Below are 16,156 nucleotides of genomic sequence, written 5' to 3' on the forward strand. Positions count from 1 at the left end.
AAATGTCACTGAACGCCAGACAAAACTAAAGCATAAACTTACCAAAACTGTCGCACCAACCACTTGCTGGTCCCTGTTAGCTTTGCAATACTGAAGAAGTTCCTCGTGCTAAACAGCATCTTCTGTTTGTGTTAGACTTCTCTTAGTCCCACAAATAAGGAGAAAAAAAGGTGTATGAAGCAGAGAGCAAGCTGTGCTGCTGTACAAACACGGGAAAACCAAGAACCAAAGTCTTCGCTCTGGCTGTCACAGCGAGGGCTGGGCCTGGCGGGGACTGACACTGAAGCTTGGCCTTGGTCAGACTCTACAGGTTTCTCGCAGGGCCCATTGCACCACTCGCAGTTTGTGCTCCTCTCTGTGGGCCCATCATATCCTACCTGTGTCAATACCGTTTTGTAGCAATTTCGTGTTTGTTAAATATTTGTACAGGAGCATGTGCTAGTACACAAGTGGGGCTGTGGGGACAGGACTGTGACAGTGGGGAGTCCCTGGGCCGAGCACAGTCTGGGCAAGGACTGATGGCCCCGCGCGCAGCCAAAATGAAGGTCCTGGGCCCACAGGCGTGGGGCTGGGCAGGGCCATTAAGGCTTGGTCATGCCCTCAAGGCCCTGACAAGAATGGAAAAGGACTACATTAAAATGTATATATTTTCCAGGGGGGAGTGTGTGTGACTAAGTTTTCAGTGGTGCTATGGTAGTGTTCAACAGCCCAAAGTGAGGCCCAGAAACTTAAATATTGTGGCCTGCATACCTCCTTGCATTAAATTGCTTGCTGTATAATCTGATATTGGTCAATTGCTAAATACTAAAGTCATTTCACTTTAATTTCTACCTTCAAATATAATTGTCAGGTAAGATTTTATGCCACCTGCACTGTAGGTGGTTTTGAAATATGACCGTTACTTTCCCATTTCCTCCTCTGTGTAAAGAGAAATGTACTCACATAAATCGAGGTGATGGCATATCTGTCAGACGGTGATGTGTTGAAATTGTAATGTGAGGATCATACAATTAAAACACAAAGAAGAAAAGTTTGACTTTCCCAGAAAGAGACTGCTGTCATGCAGGGTGGTAGTTCTTGGAGCAATTTGTTCAGGACCCCTCACATCAAACCAACCCCGAGATGCTCAAGAAAACACAGTAGCTGCCAGGGGAAATGTCAGGCAGAAGCAAAACCCAACAGAAATGAATGGAAGGGAATGAAAGACCCAGAAGAGCTGCACGTAGAAAAAGCCAGGCCATGGTTTCTCTTGGTTACCTTTCTCTGGTGAATTACTGCCATGGCCTTCAAGCCAGCCCCTGGGGACTAAGCGTGTGTGCCCAGGAGATAAGACAGAAGGGAAAGTTGGTCGAGGTGCCAAGGTCCCCAGTCTCATCCTGCAGCCCCCCAGGGAGGGTACAGCACCAGTGCAGGTCGACCCTGTACAGGGACTGCCTGACCACAGTTCCCGTGTGGATCAGTCCCCTTGTAAGCTCCTGTGAGTGAGCAGTAATGACAAGTGCGGGAGGAGAGTCAGACTGGTGTCAGCATTGCTGTTGGTGCATTGCACTTCTCTTACATGTGGGATGACAGCAGCATCTCTCAACGTGAGCCCCTGGAGCCACCCCCTGTTCCTGCTAGCTGCCACCAGAGCCAGGTCTCAATGTGCTACCATGTGAAAAACTGACTTCATCTCAACACCATAAAATGCTTCAATGTTGAAATCAGGATTGAATTGGTTTGGCGTATTCCAGGGCTTGATATTGAAAATGAAATAATGGTAGTACATGGGTTGAGACATTCTGGTGAAGAAAGAATAATGTAGTGCAAGAGAAAAGTAGACTAGGATAAAGGAATGATATTGATATAGTAATCTAATATGAACATAAGGCCTCTTACCCCTCTGAGCTGGCAGGAAACTGACCCTTGATACCTCCTTTCTTGAGGGGAAGCAGGTGTCAGAGTAGGGAAAGGCAAGAAAAGCATTTATAGAGCAGTGGCTGTGGGGTGGTACACCAAGAGTGCCCATGCTGCTTCCTTTCAACCTGAAAGAAACACCTTGCGAGGTGAATGTACTTTTACAGCTCATTTGCTCCCTGGCCTCCTGCACTGAAAAAGGGTTCCTTTCTTTTGTAGAGTGGGGCTTCAGAAGCTGGGGTACCTCTGAGGAGGAGCAGCTTCCAACCTGCTGCACCCTGCCATGCCTACAGCTCTATCTTCCAGTGATACACCTGCTTGGACACCTGGGACAACGTGGCATAATAGGATACCTGCCAGCATGACTTCTGCTTCACTTGCATGCAGTGGTCAACCGAAACCAGAATGAAATGCTCACTCTATAAACAGCTTTTCCCATCCATCCTGCACTCAGTGGTGGCCAATGAAGACTTCACAGGGTTCAGTGTCCAGCCACTTGTAGCCACTGCTGGTAACTGTCCTTTCCATGTCATTAAGGAATGATATTCAAAGACCTCCTTACCAGGTCAGCCATCCTACCAGCAGAGATACATTTGTCCCACTTTGAGAGGTGGCTACCAACTCCTCCAACCACATGTTGATCCTCAAACTGAATCCCACAGCCATAGAAACCAAAACCCTGCTGCAGACACCTTCTTCCCATGAATCTTCCTAACCATTTTGTAACCCATTTGTATTCTTGGCAACCACAGTATCTGGCAACTACAATTTCAGGCATCACTTCATGGAACAATGTTTGTTCAGTTTTATTTTGAACAGCTTTTGCTGGATATCCCCTTGCTCCAGGCTTATGAGAAGCAGTTAGGGCAGAAAGCATCAGAGGGATCTTTGGGTTCAATGTCTAATGTGGGGTCAAAAATCACAAACACTTTCTGTTCCTTTTTGAAAACATGGCCAGTCTTCTTTGTGTGTACTTACATGGATACCTCATCTTATGCACCGACAACTGTATTCATTAAATTCTGCATAAAACAAGGCTTAAATAGGTTCTCCGGGCTGCCAGTTGCAGCCTCTATTGCTGTACATCATCCTGAAAGCAAGACCTTTTTTCTTTTGGCAAAGGGTGACCTGGCATACCTGAAACACACAGGAACAGCAAGAAAAATGAAATCCATAAATGATCATAGATTTTTGGCAGGGGGGAAACGCTCCACCGGGAGTTTGGGACTGCACATTGCATATGGTTAAAAAGCTACAAGCCCCTGGGCATATTCCACTGGGGTCTGCACAGTCAACGTCACCTAAATGTCCCCGGCTGCGTGGATGTCTTCTCGTGCATCGGATCAGAAGACTTTACACGGACATCCTGGTGAAACCGAGACCATCAGAGGACACTGGTCTTTCAGGATAGCAAAATCCCCGTGGTGACAAAACAGAAGTTCCCGAGTTACGTTCTGTTTTACCCGGCTGAGGCAGAGCAGCCCCTCCAATCCCTCGGCAAACCAAGCAGAGGATTCGGAGCCCGGCTGGGCGAAGCGGGGAGCTGAGGGCAGAGCCCCCGTGCGAGATGGCTGCTTCGGGGGCCGGAGGCAGGGCCAGCCTGCAGAGGAGGGAGCCAGAAACGATGCCCACGGCAGGGACGGTGCCAGGAAAGCAAAGCCCTGCTGGAGACGAGACTCACAAAGGGCCATCAAGGGAGGGGATTCTTCCCTCCTTTGAGCACCGTTAGCCCCCACCTGGAGCGCTGCAGCCGGTTTGCGCTCCCCGCGCCCGAGGAGGCACAAAGGATGCCGCGCCAGTTCGGGGGAACTTTAAGATGGCGGTGCCCGCCCCGCCGCCAGCCGCCAGGGGGCGCTCCCCCGGCCCCGCCAGCCCCCAGGCCGGGCCTGCTCCCGGCGCCCGGCCCCAGCCGCTGCGCCGCTCTCTATGGCCGTTGCCCGTGGCACGGCCTCTGTTTACTTCCGGCAGCCCGGCGCCGCTGTGCATGGGGGGCGGCTGCCCGCCGCCAGCTGCCATGGTCGAGCCCGCCGAGGAGGACGAGCTGCCGGTGCCCGGTGAGTGATGCCGGTCCCTCACAAGGGACGGAGCTGCGGGCCGGGTGGGAGCGGCCCTTGTCCGCCCGTGGGAGTCCCTGCCCGCTTTCCCCACCGCGGCGGCGCTGAGCGCCATCACCGCCGGCCGCCTCCCTGCCCCGGCGCGGCCGCGGCCGCCTCCCGCTGCGCTTGGCGGCCGCCCCCGGCTGCCCCCGGCCCGCCAGTGCGGCGGGGCCCCGGGCTGCGTCCCCCCGCCGGTGCCTTCCGGTGCCGGGGAGAGTGACGTCCGCTGACGTCAGAGATTAGACGGGGCAGCCTTGCTGCCGTCACCGGCATGGCGTCGCGGAGCCGTGGTAGGCAGGCAGGTTTTTTTCAGTGCGCAAACGAGTTTCGGTCCGTGGTTTCACCTACGGCAATGTTTAAAGGTTTTCTCAGGGCCGAGACAGCAAAACCTCCTGTACATTCGGTGGGATTTAATTTTCTGGGTTGGTAGGGTTTAATTTACAAATTTTAAGTTTTGAGGGTTTAGGTTTTAGTTGTGAAATGGCTGAGGTGGGAAGGACGTGTGTGAATTAAATTGTCTGCTTTTCGTATACATTGAATTAGGAATCCTTTTCATGGTGATGCTTCTGAAAGAAAAAGAGAAGAACCCGTGTGCTCTGTGTGGGCGCGAGTGCAGAGGGCACCGCGGCCCTGTTCAAATGGGCAGCGTGGCTGGCCGGCTGGAGAAAAAATAAAGCGTTTTCAGATGCCTTTTAGCGTGGCTGTGGATGTAGATGTGTCTACATGAAATGAGGAAAAATCACCTTTTCTTTAAAAGGCTTGAATTGGCCTGCACAAGGGTTGTTTTTAATAAAATACTGAAAGTGACACACGTCTAGGGGGGGTAGTAAATACAATTTTACATGTGTCTGCTGAACCTGATGCATAAAGTAACTTCATTTGCAAATATGAGAAACTTTTGCATTAAAGAACCGTTTCAAAATGAATAGCAAATTTACAGTTTGAGAGAGCTTTGAGTTTTGGAGCTGAGGTGCAAATTATTGATTGTTTTCATTGAAAGTAAATCCACAAAGATGTTTCAATGCTACTGTCATATGTAAGTTTACAGAAGCAGTCTAGTGTTACTGTGCGTGTTTGTGTTATCATAGTTTACATGTTACAAAAAGTCTGCAGGTAAGAGGCAAGGGTTTTTTCCCTTTGTTTTCCAAAAAATAGTTCTATGCTTAAAGCACAGGCTTTAACATTTTAAAATAGAAAGTCTAAGTGTGCTTTGTCACATTGTCTGTGTGGCTTTTGGCAAATTATTTAACTTGTAAGTTCATTTATTTTCCTGTAGAATTAATGTTTTCTGTGTCAAGCCACATACTTACCCCAAAGTGGAATGAATAGTTAACATTCTGTGTTGTTTTAAAACAACCCTGCTGACTTTCAAAAGTGGGAAGGGAGAAAAGTAGACAGATTGGAAGTGCAGAATAAATGTCTTGACTTTATTTTGGGGTGTTTTCATTTGGGTTTTTTAGATCGTGTCATATGATCAAAGATAGTTTTGAAGGCTCAGAGTTTTGATTTTAGGTGGCCATTTTTAGAGCACATATCTTCTCAGATGGCTGAGGAAGAGTGGTCAGTTTGGAGCCTGTCATCTCTTTACAGTGTGTTGTCTGTCTCTAATCCAATTTGGAAAACCTGTTTGAATTCAAGTGCAAACATAAGTGAGAACTCTGTCTCGACCTGTTTTCAGGATGAGCGTCTCGTTTTACTTTCTGGGGGCAGTTATTCAGAGTTCTTTATTCTTTCTTTTACACACCTAGTCATTCATGTTCGAGGATAGTGATAAAGGACATTAATGTACTTTTAAAATAAATTATTTTATCCTCAGAACACAGTACGTCAGCAACAATACCTATTCTATTAGGACATTCGTGGAGGCTAAGAAGAATCAGGAGGACTAAAATGGGAGCCTGAAAATGACATAGTCTTGGTGAAACAGAATGGAAGAAAATGCTTCAGCCATTTTTTAAAAAAAGAGAAAGGAAACTAAAATGTGCACTGAATTAATAGGAAAGGACTATTTCAAAATATATGAGGCAAAATTTGTTTTTACTAAAATTGACGTTATCTTTTTGTGTTTTAGAATCAGGTGCTGTTTTCACATTTGGAAAAAGCAAATTTGCAGAAGATGTTCCCAGCAAGTTCTGGTTCAAAAATGACAAGCCTGTGCTTATATCATGTGGAGATGAACATACTGCTATTGTTACAGGTCAGTATTGGAAATAGACTTAAAATTGGAAATAGAGATAACAGGTTATATTTTTGAACAGCTTGGAAAATTGTGATTCTTACGTGAATCTTACTGAGCTAATATATCAGATGAGGACTGTTCTGTGGGAACTGTTAGATGCCTTTGAAGTTAGTGTGAGGTCAATGAAAGTTTTCACAAGAACCGTTTTTAATGAATTTGTAACAACTGAATGTATCTCACAGGACTTAAATGACTTTGTTCAGTCTGAATGTTCTTGTGTGAATCTGACAGTGTTTAGTAAGCAATCTTAAATATAGAGGTTTGTATTGTGGAAGTAAACAGTACCTGTTGAACACAGTCAACAAGTTCACTAGGAATCTGCCTGAAACAATAGATAAAACTGTATCTCTGAAATGAAGATTTGTATTACTGTTAACTGCCAGTTGAAAATAAGCCTTGAAAAAGCAACTCAAAAAACTTCAGAAAATGTTACTTAAATCAGAAATAAACTGCAGAAGCATTCAAAGAAGCTCAGATGCAATACAGTGAGCAGTATTAATGTTTATTTTCATTTCTTGGAAATGATGGAAACAATACTCATTGAAGAATTTATTCTATTTATTTTACATGGAAGGGACTACTGTTTTGTTGATAAGCATGTGTTGACAAACAACCGCTGATGGATAACAAGACTTTGGTATGACATTTATATGTATATTTTCAGGAAAATATTATTATTTTTTAATATATTAATTTCTCCTGAATTCCCAACTGGTCATTACTCATTAAGTAATGTCTTGAGGGTTTCTTACTATGTCCGCAGGCAAAGTTTGAGATGCTGGATTTTTAGAACAAACTATTCCAGGCATGATAAAAAAAAAAAGTATAGATTTCATGGGCTGCGGAACATCTTGAGGGAAATTATACAATTAATTTTTCAAGCCTAACTTCACAGAAGATGAATTATCCATGAATAGTTTATTTTGAACAAAACTTGACACTTTTTCTTGGATTGAACCAGTTCTATTAAATTGCCTGTTGCATAAAATTAATCAGAATATAACCTGGGGCACTGTGAAATTTCCCTTTTGAAATTTTCTTGGTATATCCTTTCACATGCCCACACCCAGTTCAGAATAACGGTGGTATAGTTCTCAGTTTAGACAAGTCAATTTAAATTGCCTCCTTGAGATCCCCCAGCATGTGCCTGTGCCAGGACTGTTTTCCCATGTCACTGCAATAGTGGCCAGGTAGATAAAGCTTTTGAAGAAATTGACTTGCATAGGTTTGCATGCAGCATCATTTCTATAGCATCTCCCCTTCTCCATGTTACTTTAATATGTGTAGCACGTTTCAAAAATGTCTTTGTAGTTGGCCTTTGCGTTGTAGTGTGCAGATAGGTTACCAGGGAAACTTCTAGATAATCAGATCTTTATTTTTTCAAAGCTTTTGAGGAGAAGGAACTGTAGAAGCATGACTACAAAATTTATTTGGTACCAAAAGGTTTTTTGAAACTTGGTAAAGTAGTGGCAAAAGCAAGGGTACAATACTGATCAACAACAAGCAAATGTAGAGAAACTGCAAGAGTCATACAAAAAAGTGAAGAAGGGAAACAGAAAACCTTTGTGCCTCATTTGTGCTTCACACCTGTGCATGCCCGTGTGCACCTCACATTTCTGCTGTTAGATGGAGTTGGATGATGCACTGGAATTACAGCCCTTGGTGAATGGCATTGAACTGCAGTAACACCTTGGATAAACACTGCAGAAGTGTGTGCCGATAATGAGTTTACTGAGAAGGGTACAGACCTTGTGGGAAACCAGGAGCTTCTTGAAATCCACATGAACCTGACCTGGAAGATATAAAAGACAAACATCACTGAGGAATGAAATGGATCTCAAGCAGGTGTGTGTTAATGCATGCTTCATTTTATTTTCAGTCTTTATTTACAGGTTACAAAATTCCTCCCTCCCTTTTTTTTCCACCCCCTGGAAGAGATAGTTGGACCTATGTATGTAGGGGACAGTGGGAATATGAGGTAAATTCAAATCTAATAGAAATGTATCAGTTTCACACTAACATGTCTCAACAATCATAAGTAAAACAGTCACCCAAACTGATACAAAGCATGCCTTAAAGCTGGTTTTGGGCAGGAGACAGCTACATCTAGCACTGCATCTTGACTGAATGCAAATGAAGATGATGTACAGAAACTAATACTAAGCATTCAAACAAAATATTCAGAAATTTTCAGATATTTCATCTTAACAGCATCAATATTCCAATATGACTTCTAGGAAGAAAAGTGTAAAGTAAATACAAAACACTGTTCTTTGGCTTTCTAGGTCAGGAATTGGAGTCCAAAGCCTTATTTACATACTGTGTCTGTATGTTGGAATAGAGAGGACCAGTGATAGTTACTTGCTGGCTTTGGGTTGGTTTTGCTGAACTAATTGGAGAAGCATTTTCCTTCTCCAGTTTTGGAGTTTGGGAATTAAAATTGTGTTTCTTTATTCATTTACTCTGTACTATTAGCACGATCTCTATTAAAATGTTCAAGTAGGTTGGTTTTTTTAAGCAGTTGTCTTCTTTAGTTCTTTAATGTGGTCATGAGCAGTATCTCTTCCAGCATCACTTGTAATATGTTTAATAATGCTTCTTGCCCCATTTCTGTGGGTTTTTTTTTTGTTTGTTTTGTTTTTTCCCAAGAATGTTGAAAGTCCACTCCGTGTATCTGATATAACTGCAGGCTTTGGAAAGCAATTTATTAATCCTGTTGGGAGCTGGTGTGAAGTGATGTTGCGCGTGTTTTTAAGAGTCCCCTCCCAATACATTTCTATCAATTTTCTTTTCTACAAGCCTCTTGAAGTTAACAGTTGTCTTATTGTTTATTTGCCTTGACTAGAGTATCTTAGGCAGCTTGCCCATATTTGATCAAAGAGACTGATCCTGTTCACAAGGAGGGGAAATGGTGATGATGAAAAGACATTTCCTGAACTCAGAGCTCTGGAGAGAATTGAAGCCCCCAGTGCAAAAGGGTAGAAGGAAAGAAAGAAATATCAAGTGTAAAAGTAGGAGTGAAAAGAGGTGCATATGGAACCACAAGATTATTATGCTCATAATTTCAGGTTTTGTAAGGCATAAGCATTCAACAATGATGCCAAAGAGAGCCTGGAATCTCTCCAGGTCTTTGGACACCAGATTCCTTCTACTCTTTCTGCTTACCAGCAGGCCATCAGAACATGGCAAAGTATCTTTTCCATCAACTGAAAGAGGAAAATGAGGAAAATTTGTACATGTTTATGTTGATCTTTTGTTCTGTAGGAGTAAGCAACATACTGCGCTGTTTTTGTTTTTGTGATGCTAAATGTCCTAAGCGTGACTGTTCTTACTGCTCAATAAAGCTTTTGAGAATATCGTGACTTGCCTAACAAAACTGATGTCATTCCCATTTATGAGAAATGCATTTTAATTGTATATGAATTTTAAATGAACTGTTGACATGGTTTATTCACAAAATAGCACAAATTAAAACAAAACAAAACATGGTGCCGGGTGTATAATACTCTGTCCAAAATACTACCTTTTACGTTTTCTTCAGATATAGCTTCTCAATAGAATATTGTAATAAATGCTCAAAGTCTTTACATTGTCTCCCCGTTTTATTTTCCTCCCACACTAATATCATTTAGAAAGCAAGGTGTGTGTGGGTGTCTGGGGGTGTGTGTGTGTGTAAAACATATTAAACATAGGTGATAGGAATACTTGGCTTCCTGCTATTATCATGAAGCATGTTGAGGTTTTCAAATCTTACTTCCCAGCTGCTGAATGAATGCCTTTAAGGGTGCTTTATGAGTCAGGGGAGCATGTGATAGATGGGGTTCCCAGGAATTACAGTTGTGATGGCAGCTGCTCATATAAGAAATGTCCTAGTTAGGAGACACTCTTCCTGAAGTCTCTCAAAACCTGTTACTAAAGAGGTAAGCATCTTGTGACTTCCCTAACAGCCCCAAACTGATGTTGGTGAAATATTTGGTGCTAAGCCAACACCTGCATACTTTGGAGAAATGTTCCAGTCTTGCATCAGGATGAAGGTGGAGACAGGTGTTGAAAGTATGTTCTCATCACCAAAACAGTCCAAGTAGTCCCTTTCTTTATATCCTGTTGCTTCTCTTCTGCTGCCCAGAGTCATAATCTTACTCCTATGGATCTATTTTCTGCCATTCCATTCCATATAGCAGATGGCCACAATCTCTGTAAGCACCAAAGTAGAAGCAAAAAAACCCCAGCAATTTGTGCTTGCAAAGTTTTCAAATACAATCCTTGCCTATTTGTGTGCTGTTGAATTAGTTCTCACTTCAATGCATCTGTGGTGATGACTGGAGGTATCTCGGTATACAATTATAAAAAAAGGGCATGCAAAATTCTGTTGTGTTTCCTGGCCAGTTAGATTGCATCATGTCTGTCCCAAAACCTGATTTCCTGTACAGACCCAGAAATATTGCTTCATTACAGGCATTTATTTAGGTTCCTCTGTAGTGCCTGTTAGTTTTCATTCACTGTCTGAATTGCCTGGTTCCCAGTTTTCTTACATTCTGTTACACTGCTAAGTGTTGGAAGCCTGAAATTATAAAAGGCTGTCACTCAGTTGTAAAAGAATGTAAAATAAGTTCCTCTTGTCTGTTAAGTTCGTTGACTTACAAAGCAATGCCTGAGAATTTAAAAACTGGTATAAGAAACAGCAGATTATAGGATGAAAAGCATGACCTGTTGGGATTTTGAATGGATGAAAGAGAATGTGCTTAAGTGGAATTATGGCAGTTTGGCATCATGTTGCCACAGGAGTACTACTGTCTTACAAAGGCAGTTAAAAAGTATAAACCAAGGATATAAGGAAGCATATACCAATCTAGGATGCCATTTGCTAATAAAAATTATTTCTGTTAAGGTGTGTGTGGCTCTCAGTGACAGACAGCTCTGCGTGTGTTTTGACATGATTGCATTAGCAAAATTGGGATGGTGACATAAATGCTATTAGTAAAACACCACGAGAGTAGACTTGACCTCAGACTTTCTTCCCTTCTAACTTTCTTGGAAAGACATAATATTGATGCATAGGCTTGTGCAAAAAATTGTCAAATCTAACAATTAGATTGGGACTTTAGAACCGGTTATTGCTAGATGTTGATGGTTTGCTGGGTTTTTTTAAAACAAAAAAAATATAGCAGTCACGAGGTCATTATATTTAAGAAAATCAACAGATTTTTTTAACAGAGTATTTTTGTTATATTTTAAACATTTCAATATCATGTTTTGTATTCTTTGTAAATCACATTCAGAACCTTCACTGGGAACTTACGCTACTGAAGTGCAAACAGCCGTAATATTTTGGCGTTGTTATGTGGAATTGCTGTTATGTGTTGGGATCATGTGATAATTGTTGATGGCTAGGGTGACAGAGTTTATTACATAACAGCCCGGTGGTGGACTTTGATTCACAAAGCGCTGCAGGCCTTCTTCTAAAGTAAACAAACTCCTTTTTAACAGTTGTAAAAGGTTTGGTTTTTCTAAAAAATCAGTTTCTGTTGTTTCGCAAAGATTTCTTTTGGAACAAGGATTTTGTCTTTGGTTATGAACTTCACAGCTTTGCAAAAGGTAATAGTTTAAAAAGTGAAATTAAATTAATTCATCTTAAGGTATTGTCAGTAGTCAGTGTGGCTATCTAATTTGCATGCCTGATAACAAAAGTTTCATCTGTTCATACATTATTCTCTTAAAAGAACACTGGTTATTTGAAATTACAATTCATTGTTTGTATTGGTCAAACCTGCAAGTTTGATGACATGTCATACCAGTTTCTGAAATACGGTTCTAGCATTGCTCTTGTTGACTATTTGTAATCTGATGTTTGCATTTAGGTTTGTAAAACTCCCTGGCTGCATGTTGGTTTTATGCATTCCTCCTTTATATGCAGAGTAACACATTAATACAGTTTGAGAACACATTTGAAAATTTATCAGTAACTATGTTCTGTAGAAGTGCAGATTTGTAAATCATTTTAAGACATTTAGCAGTAAAAGAAATAGCCCCCCCCCCAACAGTAAAATAAACTGAATATTACAAATTTGTGTTTGTATTCATAATATAGCTGCATTATTCATTCCTGCTTTTGGGGTAAAAGATGTGGGTGCTCAGTTAAATGTGCTATTATTTTATAAGTGGGCCTATAGATACTGTGGTTTCTGAACTGCAGGGTCTGTCCAAGAGTACAGCATTTTATTTTCTGAAGAGCATTTTATCTGTGCTGTAATTAAAGGAGGGGATGTTTGTTCTGCTTTTTGTCCCTTCTTCTGGCTAGGGATTTCTTACTTAATGCGGTTATGACTTTTGTACTGAAAAATCACAAGGACATTCATTATTGTTTACACTTAAGTATTGAATTGCCTAATCTTAAACCTTATGTTAAAAGGAAGTAATACGTAGCACAGTGTATGAATGACCATCTTGCCTTGAATGAGATATTCAAACACTTGTATGGATACTGACTGCATTTTTTTTTTCAGGGAATGGTAAACTATACATGTTTGGCAGTAACAACTGGGGCCAGTTAGGATTAGGATCAAAGAACACTGTCAACAAACCAACATGTGTTAAAGGTTTGTTTAATTTTTCTTTTCTTTTTTTTGTCTTTCTGAAAGGCAACCCTTATGAAAAGGTATTTTATAGGATGCAGTTCCAAAATAACTGATTCAGCCTTGTATACTCATCATGTGTAGCATATTACTGCATAAGCTCATAGAAGCGGCTTAAAAGGATCCCTGACTTGATTTTCCATCAGCTCCAGATTCTGGGTCCTTTTGCGTCTGAATACATAGAGTCCTCTCTTTTTTGAGGGCTCTCATTCTATGTAATATTTGCCTTTTCTGACAAACCACATCTTCATTGTGACTGCAAAGACGTTAATCAGATTCTTCGTCTCTGCAGTGTTGTCTGTGTGTTCCAACAGCATTGTGTAACCTTTTTATCACTTTTGTCTTAGCACCTTTATAAATGAAAAAATCTATCAGGAGCTTTCTGCAAGTACTACTAAATTTTTAGAAACTTAAAGAAGTGCCCGAGGGGCATAAATGTTAATATATTTGTATGAAGCAGTAAAGTAAATGCCCATATTCTTTCCTGGGTTGTAAAATGTGTTTTCATTGCACATCTTGATCTTTCCTAGCCAGTTGTATCTTGTCAAGCAAAACTAGAGTGATACATTTTCCCTGTCTCCTTCCTTATGTCCAGTCAGAGCTATCCAAATAACACATTTCTTTTCACCATTGAATGTTTATCCTCATGCTTTCTGCCAGCAGATTGATTTGTTAGCTTATTGTTAAAAACAAATTATCCTGCTTGTTCAAACTTTTTTCTTCCTGATTTAGTTTATTCTACTGTCCTTTATCTGTTCCTCTCTATTTCACTTCAGAGGGAGAATGCAGCTACTCTCAGGTTCACAGCTTCTGTCAGCCATGTAGGAGATTGATTCTTACTTTGGCTTAAATGGGCTGGGTGTCAAGTTTTGTTTTTACTGTCAATTTGCAATGGAGAATAAAAGATGTAGAGAAGATGACAGCAATTGCAACTAGACCTGGCATCCATTGACAAAAGTCACAAGAGGGTTATCTTTCTTCCCTTGGAAGCAGGCAGCAGGAGAAAGTCCTGGAGCTTTTCTCACTAGCTTTCTGTCGTCACTTGGCTTTGGGAATGGGGTTGCAAGGACAGATTTCAGTTTCTGCTTGGGGCCAAACAGTTGTGGCTCCATATTTTCTGAGAAAATATCTTTGGGAACTAAACTAATTTCATTAGCCTTTAGTCATGAAAAATTGCCAGCAACGTTGTAAGTATAGCATGGCTCATCAAATACAATTGATTAGCCTAAGTGGGAGGAAGGTGATGGAGCACAGGCTTCTGAAGAGCTGGTTAAGATCATCACTGAAGCTAGGAGGCAGAGTTTTGGGATATAAAGCAGCAAATTAAAATTGTAGGAAGAAGGCAACATTGGGAGTGTTATGGTTCCAGCCTGGCGGTAGTGGTAGGTGTTGAATAGGATAGGCAGGAACCTGAGTCTGCACAATTGATGATTGTATCTGTGTGACAGACCAGAGACAGTTCATGCTTAAGTAAGCAGATTTATGCGGTGACTTGGAAGATCGGAGAAGGGACTTTAATCTGAATGTTATGGAGCTGATAGAAGTTGATTTGGAAGGACTGAAAAGGGTTTGTGAGAGAGATGATAGTTGTTGGCTTTGTCATGGACTAGTGCAGTAGAAAAGGAATTAAAGATATGTAAAAATAGTGTTGTTTTAGGAGGATTGTATAGGGCACATGGACATGGCTGAGGGAAGATAAATTGTTGGCAACAGTCATAGAATCATAGAACTGTTTAGGTTGGAAAAGAACTTTAAGATCATTGAGTCTAACCGTTAACCCAGAACTGCCAAGTCCACCACTAAACCATGTCCCTCAGCACCACATCTACACGTCTTTTAAATACCTCCAGGGGTGGTGGCTCCACCACTTCCTTGGGCAGCCTGTTCCAATGCTTGACAAGACTTCCAGTGAAAAAATTTTTCCTAATATCCAATCTAAATCTCTCCTGGTACAACTTGAGGTATTTTCTTCATGTCCTGTTCCTTACTACTGGGTAGAAGAGACCAACCCCCACATCACTACAACCTCTTTTCAGGTATGTGTAGAGAGTAATAAGGTTCTCCCTGAGCCTCCTTTTCTCCAGGCTAAGCAACCCCAGTTCCCTCAGCTCCTTCTCATAAGACTTGTGCTCCAGACCCTTCACCAGCTTCATTGCCCTTCTCTGAGCACACTAAAGCACCTCAATGTAATTTTTTTGTAGTGAGGGGCCCAAAACTCAGTTACCGGGGAGAGGATGGAAAAGTTGATCCTTTGTTTCTGAAATGTAGTGTACCTGCCATGGGAGAAAGGCACCTCTGTATTCCCTTTCCCACCAAAATAACTCTTATTACGCTTGCCTGCATTCCCAGTTGTCATGGTTTAACCCCAGCTGGCGACTAAGCACCACACAGTCACTTTTCCACTCCCCCCTCACCCACAGAGATGGGGAGGAGAATCAGATAGGAATGTAAAACTCAAGGGTTGAGATAAGAACAATTTAATAATTGAAAAAATAAACCAAACCCAATAATAACAATAGCAGTTGTAATGAAAAGGAGGGAGAAGGGGAGAGGAATGAAATCCAAAGGGAAGGGAGGAAAGAAAACAAGTGATGCACAATACAGTTGCTCACCACCCACTGACTGATGCCCAGACAGTCCCCGAGAAGCAGGTGGCAGGCCCTGGCCAACCCCCCAGTTTATATACCGAGCATGATGTCCCATGGTGTGCAATACCTCTTTGGCTAGTTCAGGTCAGCTGCCCTGGCTGTGTCTCCTCCCAATTGCTTGTGCCTTGCTGGCAAGGCCTGAGAAACTAAAAAGTCCTTGACTTAGTATAAACTTTACCTAGCAACAACTAACAACATCCGTGTCCTATCTGCATTGTTCTTACACCAAAGCCAAAACAGCACTGCAGAGCTACTAACAAGAAAATTAACTGCCCCAGCAGAAACCAGGACACCAGCCTTTCACAATGGCCAGACTGCAGAGAAATAGGTGCAGTGGGTGGGTGGTAATTGAGCTGGAATTGAGACAGGATGGTATATGCAAAAATTTCAGGCACTAGTCCAGATAGGATTGTTCTTAGCAATTTAATTTAGTGATCAGTAAGAGGGCAGTGCAGAGCAAAAGTCTAGCAAAAAAGGTAGCTGTGCTTAATGAAGGAATGTAGGGATGATCAGACAAAAGAACAGTAAGATTGGGAGATTTGAGGTAGTGAGGAAACATATAAAAGGGAGATAAGAATAATGCTGCTAATGAAAACTGAAGACAGCTTTAAGCATGCATTTTGTCTTGCAATGTGACATACTCTT

The 16,156-nt window shown here is 41.9% G+C and overlaps 2 protein-coding genes across 8 annotated transcripts in view; one reads left to right on the forward strand and one right to left on the reverse strand.

The window, feature by feature from the left end:
- Nucleotides 1–2,669, reverse strand: part of OTC (ornithine transcarbamylase) — a 54,770-nt gene extending 52,101 nt beyond the window's left edge. Inside the window, exon 1 of the mRNA XM_080374348.1 lies at nt 43–2,669. Within this exon, the coding sequence (XP_080230474.1) occupies nt 43–119 (77 nt within the window). The 5' untranslated portion in view covers nt 120–2,669. The remainder of the gene's footprint in view (nt 1–42) is intronic.
- Nucleotides 2,670–2,806: 137 nt separating this feature from the next.
- The window catches only part of RPGR (retinitis pigmentosa GTPase regulator), a 67,316-nt gene continuing 53,966 nt past the window's right edge, over nt 2,807–16,156 (forward strand). For 3 of the 7 annotated variants that reach the window (XM_080374342.1, XM_080374343.1, XM_080374344.1), the window contains exons 1-3: nt 3,575–3,950; nt 6,064–6,189; nt 12,735–12,827. In XM_080374342.1, the coding sequence (XP_080230468.1) occupies nt 3,713–3,950; nt 6,064–6,189; nt 12,735–12,827 (457 nt within the window). In that variant the 5' untranslated portion in view covers nt 3,575–3,712. The other 4 variants (XM_080374339.1, XM_080374338.1, XM_080374340.1 and 1 more) reach the window with 4 other exon arrangements.

The sequence above is a fragment of the Falco punctatus genome (assembly GCF_963210335.1).
Source record: "Falco punctatus genome assembly, chromosome: 2".
In the NCBI taxonomy this organism is placed as follows: domain Eukaryota; kingdom Metazoa; phylum Chordata; class Aves; order Falconiformes; family Falconidae; genus Falco; species Falco punctatus.